The 18,832-nt window shown below is 42.0% G+C and overlaps 1 protein-coding gene across 2 annotated transcripts; it reads right to left on the bottom strand.

Annotated features, from left to right (window-relative positions):
• Nucleotides 1-234: 234 nt before the first annotated feature.
• Nucleotides 235-17,105, bottom strand: Sec11c (SEC11 homolog C, signal peptidase complex subunit). 2 transcript variants are annotated; one of them, XM_042675281.1, is made up of 6 exons: nucleotides 16,931-17,104; nucleotides 7,559-7,668; nucleotides 5,967-6,116; nucleotides 3,703-3,822; nucleotides 1,027-1,084; nucleotides 235-436 (listed from the first exon to the last, which is right to left on the bottom strand). In XM_042675281.1, exons 1-6 carry the CDS (start codon nucleotides 17,015-17,017, stop codon nucleotides 383-385), a joined length of 579 nt encoding a protein of 192 aa, XP_042531215.1. In that variant the 5' UTR covers nucleotides 17,018-17,104; the 3' UTR covers nucleotides 235-382. The 2 variants fall into 2 exon arrangements, with proteins under 2 accessions (XP_042531215.1, XP_042531216.1); XM_042675282.1 differs by lacking the exon at nucleotides 1,027-1,084 and having other exon boundaries at nucleotides 16,931-17,105.
• Nucleotides 17,106-18,832: the final 1,727 nt, after the last annotated feature.

The following is an 18,832-nucleotide window of genomic DNA, read 5'->3' as shown; positions in this document are numbered from 1 at the left end:
CTGTAATAGATAAGAACCAACTCCTTTGAAGAACCTGTTTCCCTTAATTTTATGCCATCACAAAATTACACTAGGAATTATATTTTTGAAAGCTATACCATGTGGACTGCGGTGTGTTACTCTTGCAGTCCCACTTGGACCCTGAGAAGCTGCAGACCTTCCTCCTCAGTGTACAGGGACACCCACAGTGCAGGGACTTGCGGATTACAATCAGAGTCCACAAAAGAAAACCCATCTTTACTGATGAATCGTTTATTTGGACAAGACAAAAATGTCTCCACATGGTTTCCTTTTATACAGAAAGTGGAACATTTCAAATATATTAGTTTTTCTCTTTTTCAACAGAATTCATTTCAATCTGGTCCCAGAACAGCCTCTCGTATTAGGATTCACGTTTTAGTAACACATATGCACCCATGACAGCCAAAAGAGCATACTGTAAAGGAAACACAATGGAAAATTACTGTGAGGCTTAGAAGGAAATGTGGCATTAAGATGAAATCTTAAGTCAACAGTGGCAGAGGATAGAATCATAAGATAGTCTGCCTCCCCTACGCCTGTTCTCCAAATTAGCTATGGTTAAAGACCCCAAAGTCTATTGATGGACTAACGATCAAACACTCAGCAACACAACTAATGAAGTGCTCATTCCTGTGTAGCATTCTTACTGTTTTTCAAGTGATTTTCTAAAAACAAGTAGAGATGCATTTCCACTGAGGTTAACAGATAAACATCACTGGGTTTTTATTGTGTATACTTCTTTGTATGTTTGAAGATTCCAATAATAATAAGCAGTAACCACGTAAGCACCTTTTCAGAATACACTGTGCTTATGAAAGGCACAACAAGTACTTTAAATAGTTATTTTAAATGTCAATAATTTCAGTGACTATGTTAATTTGTAGTTAATTACAAAAACTGCAGAAAAATTCATAGCAAATGTTTGCAGGTGGCTGTTTCCTTATAGCTGCCCCCCCAATGCTCCAATATTCTTTAAATGAATAAGACACATGCATCAATGCCTACCTTGAATTTTGGATAGTCATTCATTATAATTGTAACCATACCAACATATGGCAAAAACCTAAATCGTGGGAATAAAAAGCAAGAAATATAAAAATAGTTTATAATAGACTAAGAGCAACATATGACTACTCTATAAATCAGCCTTAGCATGTCAATCCTCCACAGAAACACAGCTGTACAGCCAATATTCACCCCTGCCTCAAATGGCTTGATTAGTGAAATGCAGCAGAGCTAACAGACAGAGCTATTTTTCAAGCAGGCTTATGATTTGCGGTAGCAATACCACTTGTCTTCATTTGCTACAATTAAAGTAAGAGTTGGGCTATTTATACAAACAGAATAGACAACTTTCACAGTTCTAATTCTTATTTTCTTAGGAGAAAAGTTAAGTATCAGGTGGTGTATATTAAAAACTGTTGTTAGATAAAGCTTTTAAAGCACACACATGATTAGTCATTTAAGGAATCTTTTATCATTTTCCTTTCACCATTTTTCAGCTGCAACAAGTAAGTTTATTAGGCAATGAATATAAATGTGAATCCCATTTTTAACTTGTATGCTAATATGATTATGATCCCAGAGAGAGGAGATTCAGAGCCAGTAATTATGCTGACAAAATGAATATCAGCATGTAATCAGTTTGACCCAAATCTCATCATCTCTGCTACCAGGAAACAAGGCAACGCACCCACAGTACCCGCCAGCCGGCCGGCAATCAGTAGTTCAACCTCTCCTTTCCACAGCCTTTCACCATAGTGTTAGAAATACTAGCAGGAAACTCTCCTTTTCCCCTGCAGATATCCCAGTGGAAGTGCAAGAGAGGCCTTAAGCCACAATCTGATTAATGAGTCAACTTAGATACTGGTAGTCAGTCTCTCCAGTTTTCCACAGCTGGTGAACCCAGATACCAAGAAGACATTTCTAAGGAGGGTCACCAAGAAAGAAAAATTGCCTGTTTTTTTTTTTTTTTTTTTTTTTTTAATAATAAGAGGATATAATCTCTGTGCTGTACCGATCAGAAACAGAACTCACCGGTGAAACAACTGTGCAAAACTAATTTTAAAAGACTTAGCACAACACTTTTTAGTTTGAAAAGTTGATAAGAGGGCTGGAAAGGTGGTTTAGTGTCAGAGTGCTTGCCTAGCATGCATGAAGCCCTGGGTTCAATTCCTCAGTACCATACACAGAAAAAGCTGGAAGTGGCACTGTGGCTCAAGTAGTAGAGTGTTAGCATTGAGCTCAGGAACAGTGCCCAGGCCCTGAGTTCAAGCCCCAGGAGTGGCCAAAAAAAAAAAAAAGTTTGTAAGAAGTAAACTAAATGTCTACCACAAAAATCCAAACGATGCTTGGTTATGAAAGATAGAATAATTACTAGAACAAATTTAATCATTCAGAAAGATAAATGTGCTGGGCGCTGGTGGCTCATGCCTGTCATCCTAGCTACTCAGGAGGCTGAGATCTGAGGATCACGGTTCAAAGCCAGCCGAGGCAGGAAAGTCCGTGAGACTCTTATCTCCAATAAAACCACTAGAAAACCGGAAGTGGCACTGTGGCTCAAGTGGTAGAGCACTCGCCTTGAGCTGAAGAGCTGAGGAACAGCACCCAGGCCCAGAGTTCAAGCCCCACAACTGACCAAAAAAAAAGATAAATGTGTAGATTTGACCTAAAAAGCTATTTCTCACTTCCTGTTGGATTAAAAAGATCAAATTCTTCTAGGCAAATTTATGTACTACATACACACACATACACACATAAACACACACACACAACTGTTAGGTACTGAGTATCTAGAACATTCACTAAAACATTAAAGTGACAGTCATTTCAGAAGATTTCTTATTCTATGCCTCCATCAGAAAGAATGACACTGCCCCATTTGTTAGGAAATGGAAAGACTTGGAAAAAATTATATTAAGTGAAGTAAGCCAGGCCCAAAGAAACATAGGTCCCATGATTTCCCTTATTTGCAATAACTAGTATATGTCTGAGACAAGCAGAAAAGGTCAGATAAGTTGATAGGTGAAATGACCCCAAGGTAAGTATTCAAATGTGTTTTCTTTCATGTGATTGTTTCTAACATATTTATAAGATGATTTCTTTGTTGCTTTGTATGTCCCTCCCCCACGGTATAACCCCTGTTTTCACTGTATTTGATGTTGGTATAATTTGTGGAGGGGAAGGGAAAAAACAAATCGTTTAGATAGGGATACAGGTGGACCCACTGCAACACTGAGATGTACAAGACGTTATGTCAAAAACAAACTTTACAACTTTTAGGAGATGGGAAGGGATGGGAAGGGGAAACAAAGGAGGAGACAACAATGCTTGATAAGAAATGTATTCATTATCTTGCCCATGTAATTGTAACCCCTCTGTATGGTATTTTCACAATAAAATTTTTTAAAATAAAAATAAAATAAAATCCACAAATGACTAATCTCTATTTTTAAACAGAGATTAGTGGATAATGTACTCAGGTTCTGTTCTAGATTTTAGATCCTTAGAAAGTTTGGAATTTTCTTTACTAGTATTCACAGTACAAACTAGAATGACTTAAGACTACTGCTGAGGATTCATAATTGAAATAACATAAGTTCCATTATCCTATAAGCCTAGTATCTTTGTTTCTAAGTAGATTCCTGTTTCAGAACCTTTTATGAAAAAGTTCATTCTCACCCTCTCGCTCTTCCCACAACATCTTTCTTTTCCAGCCAGTTCTGGCCTTCTTTGTACAAGCCTCTATCATCAACTTCATTATTATCTCCTTTAGTCAGGAATTTGATGTCTCCATTATCTCTGGAAAGAAAAACAATGGTAAAAAATATTTTTTCAGCACATCATCATTAGAAAAATATTAGTTTATCCAAGATGTTACAGTCAAGACATGAGTATTAAGAAAGCAACCAAAGAATACTTGGCCTTTCTTTGGTCTAAGAGGATTGCTTAGAGATAACTGTTCAGCTGAAGTACAAATCTAATGACAATTCTGAAGATTCAAAATGCAAAAGCACTGAAGTAACCTTGACAAGCTAAGAGCATAAAGCATGGCAAAGCACAAAGACACCAGGAAGGCAATGATCCTCTTGCAGCACACACGGTGAAGAATCACTTCTCATTCATGTCTGCTTAAAGAAAAAACTGGCACCTAACTTGTTTTTAATCAGGAATCAGGGGTGGTAGTGCCAGTGGGCACAATCACATGAATAGCAATTCTCTCAAGTCCAGATCATAACACACCACTGTGTGCTGACAATGAGTGTTTCCACACTTACTTCTGCCATTCCCTTCAGATCACAATAGGTCAGAGTCAGGACATGAGGTTGATTAACGATCATTCTTTTTATGTATGTGTGTGTCTTACTTTTTTTGTTATTCTCTTTAAAAAGTTGTACAAAGGACTTGCCATTTAACAAAGTAACCATTCTTCATCCTCCTGGATCAACCTGTTAATAAGGACTATAGTCCTATTCACTTTAGACATGAACTTGGTCCCTGACCAGATTTAAACACAAGGTAATTTAAATGTTCTATGCTTTTAGCTGTCCTCCAGCTTTTCCTCAAAATGAACGTAGAATGTGCTAACACACTGCTTCCCTTCACCAAGATTCCATTTGCAGAAAACAAGGATCACAAATGGTGCCAGACTAGTATTAAAAAGGAGCCATGTGGGGTTAATGTTAACCATCCTTAGCTGATATTCTGATAGTCATTAGCTCCAAAACACAAACTGCACCGTGATAGAGCTATGAAGGTCTACATGAGGTAAAACATTTGAAGCCCACAAAGATGTGGACTACGTCAAAAAGAACAAGCGGACACAGCAATAGAAATGAAGAGGACAAACATCCTGGCAATCTCATAATTCATGCAAAATACAGCAGATAATCATTTCGTTTACTCTGAACACATTTTCATCTTCAGAAACTATTACTCCTATTGTACAATAAGATATTTAGAACATGTGATATTTACAACATGTGCATAATGCTCTTTGATCAAATTCACCAAGTCTATATTACTCTTTCTAAACTCCTCCCCACTTCTTTTTCACAGGTTTTCATCACACTATTTTCATACATACCTATAATGGACTTAAATAATATTCACCTCCCCAACATCCTAGAAAGTACATCGGATGGAAGTACTGTCCCATCACAGCTAAGCATGCTAACGCTTTTGTGGTGTCACAAATAGATATCACATACCATTTGAACAACACAAGGAGAGGGGAAAGAGAAGGAGAGATGGGAAAGGAGAGAGAGAGAGAGAGAGAGAGAGAGAGAGTCCCTAAATTTAATTCTATAAATCATGTAACAACACTACCATAAACTGCATAAAAGTAAATGAATAATCAATTATGTAAGTGTAGCATTTTACTCTTTCATTTAGAAATTTTCTCTGTTGAGGGCTAGAAGTAAATGATTTGGTTCCAAGTCAGACCATATTGAGACCTTAATAATTCATCAAAATGCTGCTATGGGCTGATAGGCAGGATATGCCATGAGCAAATTACAAGATACATTGGGGAAATAAATGTGTATCTACCTAAGGCCAGTATTACTTCTGAAAATGTTACTTTGGTCAAAGTGACAGAGAATAGTAGCTGGCTTTATTACACTTCAGAAAACAAACAAAAAAATGGCAGTATAGCGTGCTTTGATTTTCTTTGAGATGTCTTCAAATAGCTGCAGTTCACCCCATCCTAAATTCGGGTAGCCATTCAAGTTTGTACCATGTGTCAGTAAACACTGCTTGACTTCATTCTCACAATCACCCTATGAGTCACTGAGAGTAAAACAGTATCATTCCTATTTGCAGAATGAATTAGGTGCTGGCCTAAAGTCACTCAAAGAGTAAATATAGTTCAATACGTTAATAGTTTCTAATTAACCACCAAAAACATCTACCAAAATTAAGTAAACTACATAAAGTGTCATTACTTTTCGTGGACTTTGATGACTCGGTGAACGATTGGAATGTCCCGTCCTTCAACCTTAAAAACAACTATTTCGCCGGCTCTAATGGGGTCTTCCCGGAAATTTGTGAGGAACAGCAGGTCTCCCCTGTGAAAGGCTGGCTCCATGCTGCCACTAGAAAGAAGCACAGAGTCCCCATCGGTGTTGCCCGAGGCCCAAACAGTGATCACAGTAAACCAACCAGTCAAAGTGGAAGATTTTGCCAACAGTATGAAGTCTCAGAAGCCCTAAATAAAGCCAATGTAGTTTCCTTCCTGCCCCAGGGATTGTGGAATATGGGAGAAAATGGTTTCTAGTTGGGTTCACATATGGAAAGGGTTCTTTAAGAAAAATAAAAAAATAAAAACAAGAATAATGTGTGCTCTGAAGTAAAAGCTGGGACGATTTTTAACTTTCAGACAAGTCTTCCTTCCATGAACATTACCATGGTTCATTCACAACTTCAGGCTCTTACAGCTGGTTAATACTCTAGGGTAATTCTTCCATTGCACACTGCTAGACTCATTCAAGGAATGGCCATATTCTACATAAGTCTACAAAAGCCCAGTGCTGAAAATACTAACTTGTTTTGAGAGACCATAGATAATCTCTATGGTAATCTGTGATACCAGTTCAAACCCATGCCAAAAATCCTTGGTAAATTTAAAATAAACTGCAATCTACTAGGAGTTGAAATTTTGAAACTAGGATTTGCTCTCTATTTGTTCATGTTTGTTTTAATGTGAGAGAAAAGAATAAAACCTAGAACTAGGGTATGGTAGGGGCCAAGAAGCAAGGATGAGCTAACAATGTATTGTTTAACAGGAAGCCAGGAGAAAGAATCTGGGTACTGAAGCTGAGGGGTGCTGTATAGGAGATCATGGCCCGTGGAGCTGGCTTTCCTTTCCAACGGGCCAGCTTCCCTGCAGATCCAGAACGCACCCAGGAGACAGGCCGCTGGACTGGCTAGCACTGAGCACTGGGAGGCTTTCGTTAAAGAGAAACCAGTGCACTTAGTAGGACAACAGACCTAGCACTCAAACACAAGAAAACTGAGTCAAACAGGGAGATCCCCAAATGCTACCTGGGGGAGAAAGAAAGTCCTGAGATACATAAGGAGGATGAGGATGTACTTAGGAAACTGTTGTGGTCTAGGATAACAGGGCTGCATGAGGTAAAACCTCCCCATATCTCAGAGGCAAGAAGAAAGCACTGAAGTTTGGCACAGCCTATTGGGTACAAAGAAAGCCAAGTAGCATTTCACATGAGTTAAGCTTAAAATCAGTTTACACACTTTAATATACTGCTAAATCATCATTTTAAGAAGACTAAGTGCATTGGCATCAAAATGATCAAAGCTCTAAAATATCTACTGAAAAAAGGTAACACTTTTCATTAAAAGCTAGAAAAAAATGAAACATTGGCAAAGCAGATGCTAATGAAGAAGGCTCAAACAGTTCACCCAGTTAGCGCCCTGAATCCCGGCTATCACACCGGCTGGCTCTCCCTGCAGGCACCCCGCTGGCTCCTGGGACTCAGGACAGCAGTGGCAGGATGAGGGTGGCGTCAGAACCTACCTCAACACCACCACGATCGGGCTCTCGCTGCCTGTGAGCACGATCAACCCCTTCCATATCATGAGTGCAGAAGACACGATCATGGCGAAGTTTAAAACCTGGTAGTAGAGCTGGAAGGGAAAAGGCCAGATGCAAGTGAAAACCCATGGCAGAATACTCACCAGCCTGAAGCTGGAGCTGCACTAGTAAAGGAAAACAAGAACAAGGAAATTTCAGGACATGAAACTATTTTACAGAGGAACAAAATTAGGTAGTATTTCCATTTTTATTCATGAAAAATAGCCTTCCAAATGCCACCATCTTTCAGAGAGAAAAAGGAGAAATGGCAACACACAAGGCTTATGTGGAGGACCTCCCAACCACTCTGGGATTTTCCGACACCCTGAGCCCTAATGAATTCCAGTCTTCAAAGTCCTGCCCAGGCCCCACATTCTAGTGTAGCCTCAGATACAGCGTCATGCAAAGAGTGCAGGTCTCCCCCCAAAAACTGCACACCCAACCTGAATCACCCATGCTGAGCTTCTCTGTAAATATGGCCTCAGTCCGTTCCAGAGACATCTGCTACTGCCACTTCTCAAGATTTTGAGGTTTCCACAGCGCAAACAGTGAAGCAGTGCTCCTCAGCTTCTTGGGGCCACTCAGCACTTGGCTTTCTTGGGGTGTGGGGGGGGGCACATCAGCTCTCATTCTTCCATCTGTTTTTCAACTCCTAGAATCTGGGTGACCTGGTTTCCTGCCTAGCCACCCATCGTGGAATAAATCTCTTCATTTTAAATTTCCTTGCTAGTCTTAGTAGTGTTGCAAGAAAGCAAAATTAGGTAAGTTAGGTCTCATCTTGGCTACCTACCAGATTTCCAGAGTACTACTTCCAAGTGAATTTGGAACTAGAACCCAAATCTCGTAGCTCTAAATACTTTTTCTTCAAATATTCAAACATAATTTTAACTGAAATAGATGTGGCAGTATGGACTCTCTTTGAAGGCTGAATACAATTAAGTTCTGGTATGCTATTATACAATGGAACAGTATTATATATTTCAAACTAACTGCAAAAGATTTTTGAAAGTTTAGCCATAAAGAAAAGATTTGAGGTGACACACATAATTACTCTGATTTCGTCATTACTCAATGTAGACAGGAATTGAAATATCACATTACACAACATAATTACACAATATGCATCTATTTAATAATGAATTAAAATGCATCAGAAGAAGGTAACTTGTTCTGTTTTGCTGCCAATCCGGGAGCTTGAATTAAGAGCCTGGCCGTGCTGAGGTTATTTGCTCGAGGCTAGCACTCTACCACTTGAGCCATAGTTGCACTTATGGCTCTGTTGGTGCTTAATTAGAGATAAGTCTCACAGACTTTCCTGCCAGAGCTGGCTTCCAGCCAGTATCCTCAGATTTCAGCCTCCTGTGGCATGAGCCACAGGTGCCGCACTCAAAGGGTAGTTTTAAAAATGTATAGGCTACATACACAGAACTGTAGCTGAAGACACTTGGGAAGGGTCAACAGGGATGGGCAGGGGGGTTGGAGCGGTTCTCCTGTCAGATTGTGTAGCCTGTCCTTTACAGCAGTGCTGTCAGTGCTGGACCCCCTGTGGAGGGGGCTGAGAACTGGGTTTTAAGCAATCCCCAGGCAATGCTGCAGGCCCTGGGCAGGAACGACAGTTTGAGGCCACTGCTTTCATATGACATGCTCTCAACCTTGACTGCACACTAGAATCACTGCGAAGCAGACCTGGTCTTCATCCCACACCAACCAATCAGTGGAGGGCAAGGGCTGGTGTCCAGGAAGATTCTGATGCACAGTGCGGCTGACTGTGGCTCCGCAGCCTGTCCTTCCCATCCATCCCCTCGCTCCTCCTCTACCTCTTGTATCTTCTCCTTCAAACAAACATCTGTCACAACTAGAAACTGCAGAATCCAGTCTCTGGCCACTTTCTTCTCTGTACCCCTGCCAGCTCTCCTCCTCCACCTAGACCCTCAACTGCTGGCATCAGCCCCATAGTGCTAACTACTCACCATACTGAAATTGCCAACTGCCCACAGGACCTTTCCATTCAAATGCATGTCAGCCTGAACTCATCTCCAAAGATCTCTCGGTGCTAGTGATGGCAGCTCAGTATAGAACATTTCTATTCACTCAGATGTGTGGAGCCACCTCCATCCATCCACTCTAGCTAGATGTTTCCAGAATGTGTTCAGTTCTTCCTATTCCTGCTGCTACCACTCTCACCCACGGAGTCCCATCTGGCCACTTCGTGAGCTTCCCACGGGACTCCCCTGCACGCTGTACTCTTTCCCAGTTATCCCATACTCCCTACGTGTTGTTACATCTATGCTCCCATGTCAAGGCCTTCAACTGCATCTTCCCCCGCTGAGGATGAAAACCAAATCTTTGTATAGCTTCCAAGAACACCTTATCTGATAGGATCCCCACCCCCATGTCAGGGGTGAAGTTCTGCCATGTTGACCTGTGCTATCTGTCAGTGCCTTACACAGTGCCTGCTGTTTTCCACCCCAGGACCTTCCCCCAGCTACTAACATGCTTAACACTCAGAAGTCTCGCTATAAACATCTGTGTCCAAGGGAAGCTCCCCGCAAGCTGCTAGACCAGAGTCAGCTAACTTCATGTGTAAAGGGCCAGCTCATAAATATTTTAGGTTTGCAGGCCCCATAATGTCTGTCAAAACCACTTAACTTTACCATTACAGGCAATATGTATGAAAAGAAACATAGCTGTGATCTAAGAACCTCCTTTCCTTTGTTTCTTCCTTCCTTCCTTCCCTTTTATTTTTCATCCCTCCCTCCTTGCCTGTCTGCCTGCCTTTCTGTCATACTGAGGAATAAACCATGGGCCTTGAAAGCATTCTCCATTTGAACAATGCCTTCAGCTCTTTTGTTTTTATTTTGGCTTTAGTTAGGGTCTCACCACCTTTGCCACAGGTGACCTTGAATTTGAAATCATCTTGCCTCCACTTCTCAAGTAGCTCGAATAACAGGCATGTTATAGACCATATGTGCCTAAACTTCATTCACAAAAACAGGTGAAACACTGGCGTTTGCTAACCTTTGCTGTAGCTATCATATATTCTCATTGCATCTGTTACAGCCCTCATCACCTTGATAACTGCACATATAATTATTTAATGTGTCTTCCATACTTGACTGTAAATTTCACAAAGGGGAGTTAGGGGTTCATTCAGCCCTACTCAGAACTATATCTTCACTATGCAATGTAAGTTTGGCCAAAGTACTAAGTAAACAGAAATAAAATAAACATCTATAATACATAGTAACTGTTGCAAACAAATCCACTATAAGAAAAACACTAAAATCCTAACAGAAGAAGTAAAAAACAAATTCATAATTTTTCAAAGGCAGAATACCAGCAGCAAAGGAAACATTTAAAATTTGGAATCAATAAACCTGCCTCTCTGTCCTTCCCATCCCCTGGGACCTGGCAAATTGGAAGGTTCTGTTTGGTTTTACGTTAGTCTTGGAGATGGTCAGGATACGGTGTATTGTGAAGGGAGGGTGCAGGTGATGTAACCGTTCTGAAAGGAATCAGGCATTACCATCAAGCCGTTTCTCCTCACCCTGGAGCCCTACTTCCAGAACTCAGCTTACAGAAAAGGCAGATAGGGAATTACAGCCCCCAAATATTAATCAGTCTTATTGCTAATCATATAGAAAAGGAAATAAATGACTAATGAGAGAAATGACCACTAGAAAATGGCAGATTACCTCCCACACACAAACAATGCACAAAGAATTTTAATACAAAACATTCAAAACAGGTTGGGTGGAAAATACAAACCTCAGACTTCAGCAAAATATGTGTGTGTGAGCACGTATATATGTGTGCACAAGCATGTGTGTGCTCCAAGACTTGGCCAAGAGTAATCTTAGGATAGTAGAATTATGAGTCATTGAATTTTTTCATTATACTATTCTCTGTTCTTTAAAATTCCTGTGACAAGCATAAACTAATTCTAACACATATGGGGAAAAGTGTTTAAGAGAAATGCAATTTGACAGAACAGTCTATGGCTATGAAAATAATCATTTTCAATAGCAACAAGGCATGAAAATATATCCTTATATGGAAGGTAGGAAAAGCAAGCTCAAAAGTGTCTCTGCCAGCTGGGAATGGGCTTAGTGGTAGAGTGCTTGCCTTGCATGCACGAAGCCCTGGGTTCAATTCCTCAGTACCACATAAACAGAAAAAGTCGGAAGTGGCACTGTGGCTCATGTGGCAGAGTGCTAGCCTTGAGCAAAGAAAGAAGCTCAGGGACAGTGCCAGGCCTTGAGTTCAAGCGCCAAGATTGCCCCCCCCCCCAAAAAAAAGTGTCTCTGCCAATATTACCACTATATTTAAATATGTACTTTTGAGGATAGCATGAAAGATACAACTGAGAGAGAGCACTTTTTTTTTTTAATTCAGTAACTGTTAGCAGTAACTGTTAAGGTGTTTTGTGCAATTAAAGAAAACAGGAAAATAAATCTAACTCAATACTAAAGCCACACACCATTTTTAACTAGCAAATTATGAAACTATCATTATATTCCCTGGAGAGCACAAAAAGGAAACTGGAGTGCTAAGCAGATAGTGTGAAATTACTGCTTCTAAAGAAAAAATAGGTGTTTAACCAATTTTGTCAGCACCATTTACTGAAGAGGCTATCTTTCTTCCATTCTATTTTTTAGCTCCCTTACCAAAGATTAAGTGGGAACAGGTCTGTGGGCTCATTTCTGGGTCTTCAGTTCCACTCCATTGGTCCTCAAGTCTGTTCTTGTGCCAGTACCAAGCTGTTTTGTAGTAGTTTGAAATTTGGTATTGATATTCCCCCAGCATTGTTCTGTCTGATAAGGATTGTTTTTGCTATGTGGGGTCTTTTATTGTTTCATATGAATTTTTGGATTGCTTTTTCTATTTCATTGAAGAATGAGGTTGGGATATTGATAGGTATTGCATTGAATTTGTAGACAGCCTTTGGATAATTGCCATCTTCACAATGTTAATCCTCCCAATCCAGGAGCATGGGAGGTTTTACCACTTCCTTAGTTCTGCTTTAATTTCCTTTTTTAGATTTTTAAAGTTTTCATCATAGAGGTCCTTCACTTCTTTAGTTAACTCTTGGGTATTTTATTTTTTGTGGGGCTATTACAAAAGGAGTTGTTTTCCAGATTTTTTGTTTCTTTTGTATGTATAACCATGGTATAACCCCTGTTGTCACTGTATTTGATTCTGGTGTCCTGCATCTTGCATATACATTTTTCTAATTTGGGGAGGAGAAGGGAAATAACAAAATGCTGAAACAAGGACACCGCTTGACCCATTGTAACAATGAGACTTACAAGACATTATGTTGAAAATGAACTTTGCAACTTGGTGGGGGGGAGGAGTTGGGGAGGTGGGGAAGGAAGAAGGAATAGTAGGGGGAAAACAAAGGAGGGGGTTAACAATGCTGGATAGGAAATGCACTTATACCTTACTCATGTAATTATAACCCCTCTGTACAGTATCTTTACAATAAAACAATTTAAAAAGAAAAACAGCCTTGCAAGTGCAATCAACCTAAAGCAGAAGTGTTCGCTGGGGTGCACTTTCCTCAGAGCCCTCCCATCAGATAAGCAAGTGTAGTTTCTTTGTGAGTTGCAGATCTGACTGGGGAAGCCCCACACTATGATTTTAAACAAAGATTTCCAGTTTTAGATCGTATTTTCAAAGTAGCAGCCTCTTGCCACTTATCTAACAATATGCCTTTGTGTTAAGGAACATATTTGACACTACGATTTTCTGTGCTCGAAAAATTCACTGAGAAGAAATAAATTTAATTAAAATAAAGACAATTCCTTTGAAAAGGCTGAGTTGTATTTAGTATGATCCAAAAAGTGTCAGGAGCTTAGAAAAGTACAAAATAGAAAGCAGTTCCGGCTCTGCCTCCAGTTTTGTGTGAATGTAAATCCACTGGAAGGACTGTATATCTCTAAGCATTCCAGGTGTTCCTTCTTTTTAAAATAAGAACTCGGCTTTCTTCTATCAGGTTATGCATGTCATTCTTCCCCAATCAGTTAAAAACGAAGGTGAATGGCGCAGATAAATTCTGATCATGCTTGACTCAGCAGAAAAGGTCAGATAAGTTGATGTTAGGGAAATGAACCCTAAGATATGTATTCAAATGTTTTTTTTTTCTTTCATGCGATTGTTTCTAACACATTTATAAGATTATTTCTTTGTTGCTTTGTATGTCCCTCCCCCAAAGTATAACCCCTGCTTTCACTGTATTTGATGTTGGTATAATTTGTGGAGGGGAAGGGGAAAAACAAATCGTTTAAATAGGGATACAGGTGGACCCATTGCAACAATGAGATGTACAAGTCGTTATGTCGAAAATGAACTTTACAAACTTTGTGGGGGGAGCATTGGGTGGGGGGGATGGGAAGGGATGGGAAGGGGAAACAAAGGAGGAGGCTACAATGCTTGATAAGAAATGTACTCATTATCTTGCCCATGTAATTGTAACCCCTCTGTACAGTATTTTCACAATAAAAAAAAAATTCTGAACATGCACAACTGATATTCACACCAGCTTTTGTGGCAGTGTGGGGAGAGCCAGGTGTTGGGTGGAGAGGAGTATGCTATCTGCCTATGGTTGTTGTTTGTTTTGGTAGCAGTACTGCGGTTTAAACTCTGGTCTTCGGCTCCACCACTTGAGCCACGCCTACAGCCTTCTAGCTTTAGTATAGTTTCAGATGGAGTATCATACTTGTTGCTCACATCATAATCCTCCTACTTCTGTCTCTCAAATAGCTGGGATGACAGGCCCTGCTTGGATTTCTCCTGGCTATGGAACCTTGGCAAATAGTTTACTCTCTTTATGGCTCAGATTCCTAATCTATAAAATGAAAGTCATTGCAATGACCTTGTAGGGATGTGAGAATTAACAATTTGAGGCATTAGTAAATTTAAAATGCGTGGAATCTCATCCAATGCACTGTAAGTGCTATGTGTTGGATATCATCAAAATAATAAAAATCTGCTATCCTATTTAAAAACAAAAACCACTTCCTTTCATCAGGACATCTATCTACTCAGGAAACTAGCAATTACACCAAAACCTAACACTTTAACGGAAAACTGCAGATCACACTTCCAGCTCCCTGCCTTTAAGGTATCAATGGTTCTAAATTGGACATCCAGGAATCTAGACACCTAATTTTAACCAAACTACTGACAAGCTGACCCGGATCTAAAATGTGTCACACCCTGTTTCACCACATTTTGTGGCTCATCATTGGCTACCAAATTTATGTATTCAGCATTTAACAACACCACACAAAGTTTCAGGTAAGCCCACGCTCAGTTACTATCAACCCAACATGAAACAGTCACTTTCAAAGAGCTTTAAGCAAACACTGCAGGCCAGATATTCTGGCAACAGAACAACAGAAATGCCAGTGGCTGTGTTTCTTCCTGTCACCCTCACTGGAGAAACAAAGAACTCTTGTCCTGCATGTAGCCCTTACTTAACAGTAAACAGGGACAGAAGGGAAAGGAGGCCCTGCTTCTAAGAATGGTGAGCATACAGACCTGAAAGATGTCATGGGATGCTGTTTGGAAGGGAAAAAGATAAACAAGCAAAAAATGAAACTTTAAAGGAAAAGCAGCAAAAAGCAGTAGACTTGAACTTCTGGATTTTAATTAGAAGACTGGCAAAACGAGCAATGCAACCAGCTACTGGCAGGCCTAACACTGAAAGTGGGAACACCCAAGTCTTCTAAAAGGCAAACTGAGTTAGCGAGAGATACACTCATCATAAGGCCTTCTGTGACAATCTACTCATTAATCATCAGTACTAAGCATTTCCAAAATCTAGCCGTAATCTAGATTTTAGAAGAAAGCGCTCCTTGTGGAGATTCTGGGAGACCATCAAAAAACAGCATCAACCTTCCTTACATTAGCTGTTGGTGTGTTAAGCTAGTGACAACTCTTCATCACAGAAGCCCCAGGAGCTGTCAGTGAAACATAGCTAGACACAATCAGATCCTACCCACCATGCATGGCATCCAAGTCGGCAAACTCTCCTGAGCAGCTGCAATTATCTGAAATTCTAGAGGTAGAAAAAGAGGGAAGGAGAAAGGAAAGGAAAAAAAGGAGAGAAGGAAAGGAAAAGGAGGAGGGGAGAAGACAGGAAGAGGAAGACAGAAGACAAAGAAAGTAAGAAAGAAAGAAAGAAAGAGAGGAAGGAAGGCAGGAAGGAAGGAAGGAAGGAAGGAGAGGGGGGAGGGAAGGAAAGGAGAGAAGCAGGGAGGCAGAGAGGGAGAGAGAGAGAAAGGAAGAGGGAAGAGAACTGGACAGAAGACATGCAAGCAGGAAGGAGTACTTGGGCCCTGTCATGTGTGCCACTCTGCCAACAAAATCAAGAGAACTAACACCATTTTCAAAGACAATCAATACCACCTTCTAGAAAAATCTCATTTTTCTTACCACCATGTGTTATCAGTAGTAACAGTAATAGAATCCATCACTATATTTGGGCACAACAGGTCTCACGAAATTGTCTTTCCAGAAGTTTGAGCAATCACTTTTTTCCTGGCTGAGTTAGTTTCCAGTCTCTCTTCTCTCTTAAAGAGTAAAGCAAGGCCCAAAGGCAGTGACGGTAGCCAAAAACCACGAAGGGAAAAGGACAAGACTCTCAATGAAGAGAGAGAAATCAATCCCAGCTCCCCAAAGACAGCCCTCCCCCCCCCCCATACACACCCCCTAACTGCCTTCCGTATGTATGGTGCAGCTAAAGTTACAGAAGACTTCTGGAACCCCTTTCCAGGACACTGGTTCGGTCCACGAAGATTGAGTACCGCCAAGGATTTCTCTGGACACAAGACGCACTCTGGAGGAGCCAAAGGACGCCCTGGAGAAACCTGTTCCCAGGTGGAAAGCGGCTGCTTTAGCAGCACTGGACAGTTCCCCCGACGGTCGGAAAGTTCTCCGGTCGGGCGGCCTCCGCCCCTGCCCTCGGGACGCCGTCGGGCCTGGGCTGCGCCGCCGGGGCTCGGGAAGGGGGCGGCCCTGGGGTGCAGGCCCCTCCAGCGCGCGCTGACAGCGGTCCTCACCGCCCGCCGTCCCCGGCGAACGACCCCCGCCGCGCAGGGTCTCTACGCCCAGTCCCTCCAGCGCCAGCCGCCTCCTCGCCGTTCCTGTCAGCGCTAGGAAGCGTACACACACACCTGAGAGGATCTGAACCCGGTGCCTCCGGGGCGCCTCGGGGAGGACCCGGAGCTGCCCGAGCCCTGCCCGGGGAGCCCCAGCGGGCCCCGGGCCCCCGCCGCGCCCCGCCCCCGCCATCCAGGCCTCCGTTACCTGGCGTTTGTTCATCTTCCTCAGGTCCCCGAAGATGTCCAAGCCGGAAGCGGGGAGATGCGCGCCCACGGCACCCGCACGAACCATGGCGGAGATCTGTGGGGGCCGCGGCAGCCCGCCGGCTCCCCGTGTCACCCAGACAGTAGCCGAACACCGGCAGGCACAGCCCACCGGCCCGCGTCCCTGCGAGCCACGTGATTGGCGAGTCGCTTGACCTTCTGGGAATCGTAGTCCTGTGATCTTAGCCACTGATTAGCCCTGAAGGAATCGAGGAAGAGGAAAAACTACCACTCCCAGAATGCCGCGGGCTGAGCGCCTCGGCCAGTGAGGACCCTGGGCTCCTAGGGAGGGATGCCAAGGAGCTCAGAAGCCTTGTTCGACCCTTCGGAGAGAAAGCGGGCCAGTGTGTGATCCCGCGTGTCTCAGGGGTAACTCGAGAAGTGACTAGTCAAGAGGAATGGAATTCTCAAGTCGCTGGTCAGGCGCCAAGAAGACACCTAAAGCTCTCTAGCAGTCACCTAGCCGTGTATCTCGGCCATTGGATGACTGCAGCAGGGGAAGGCGGGGCTTCTGCCTCGGGGGCTAGTAGTGCAGAATCAGGGCGGGGCCTAGAGGTCGGCACACCGCGTGGGCGGGGCTTAGAAGAGGCGGGAGTTTTGAAACGGCTGTGTACCCCGCTCTGGGGAAAAAAAGAAGAGTAAGATTTGAATGCAAAGGAGCATCTGTGAATCGTCGTGAGCAAAATGACAGTAATTTCATGAATGAATAACCAGCTAATTTTATACACGGGGAAGGAAATTGCCCAGAAAAGCTTAATGACAGGCCAGAGCCTGGAATGAAACTAAAACTGCAAAGTTCTCAGCCTTAGATGACCTCACTCCTCATTCTAAATCACCTTTGATTCATTGGCTCACGTATGCTTTATTGTGTTCGTTTATTCACAAATCTTTATGGAACACCTACTAGGCACCTGGCCTATTCTAAGCACTAGGATTTCTGGCAGATGCAAAGTCAGAGAATCCTCTTGGGCTAATTTCTGTCACTCCTGGGCTGCCTCTTGTGCCATCTTGATTTGTTCTTACAAAGAAAGTCAACTATGTCTTTACCCTGACTGAGAGCTCATCCTCCCTCTGGCTCTGTTCTCGGTTCCTAACTCTTCCTTTTCCCATTCCAGTTGTGCTATGCTGTCAAATGCAGACTCTTCACTATTGTGGCCTATTCTCTTCAAAGACACAGCAAAATTCAAGTACTTTTGAATCCTGGCCTTAATACTACTATCTGAGGAGATTTAGTTTAGCTAGAGTTAGAAATCAAACATTCTTGCTATGTGCTCGTGAGCTTAAATGCAAAGGAATGTACAACATTGTTCATCACAGCACTATTCATAATAGCCACACTTTGGAATTGGCCATGGTGCCCAACAGCCAATAAATAGATAAAGAAAATGGGGTATGTATACACAACAGAATCATTAAGAATAAATTTAAACTCCTCCATACATCACCTTTATAATCAACTTTTTTAATTTTTAAAAAAGAATAAAATAATATCATTTGCAAGAAAGTGAATAAAACTGAAAAGCAGTATACTGAGTGAAATAAATCAAGCTCAAAAAAGCCAAATATAGCCAGGTGCTGTTGACTCATACCTATAATCCTAGCTACTCAGCAGACAGAGATCTGAGGATTGAAGTTTGAAGCCAGTCTAGGCAGGAAAGTCCATGAGACTCTTATCTTCAATTAACTACAAAAAAAAAAAAAAGCCAGAAATGGAGCTGTGGCTCCTTACACAAAAAAGCTCAGAGACATCACCTAGGACCTTTGGGTTCAAGCCCCAGGACCAACACACACTCACAAACACACACACACACACACACATTTTCAGTCATTTATGTGGAATCTA

This window comes from Dipodomys spectabilis, unplaced genomic scaffold, assembly GCF_019054845.1.
Source record: "Dipodomys spectabilis isolate Male_0828 unplaced genomic scaffold, ASM1905484v1 ptg000024l, whole genome shotgun sequence".
In the NCBI taxonomy this organism is placed as follows: Eukaryota; Metazoa; Chordata; class Mammalia; order Rodentia; family Heteromyidae; genus Dipodomys; species Dipodomys spectabilis.
Note: the sequence above shows the minus strand (reverse complement) of the source record. Positions and strands in the feature narration are given on the sequence as shown.

Coding starts and splice junctions, on each gene's coding strand:
- Sec11c (XM_042675281.1), bottom strand. CDS start 17,017: ATGGTTCGTGCGGGTGCCGTGGGCGCGCATCTCCCCGCTTCCGGCTTG. Junction 7,669..16,930: donor GGAAGATGAACAAACGCCAG/GTAACGGAGGCC, acceptor TTTCCCTTCCAG/CTCTACTACCAGGTTTTAAA. Junction 6,117..7,558: donor CCGATCGTGGTGGTGTTGAG/GTAGGTTCTGAC, acceptor GCTTCTTTCTAG/TGGCAGCATGGAGCCAGCCT.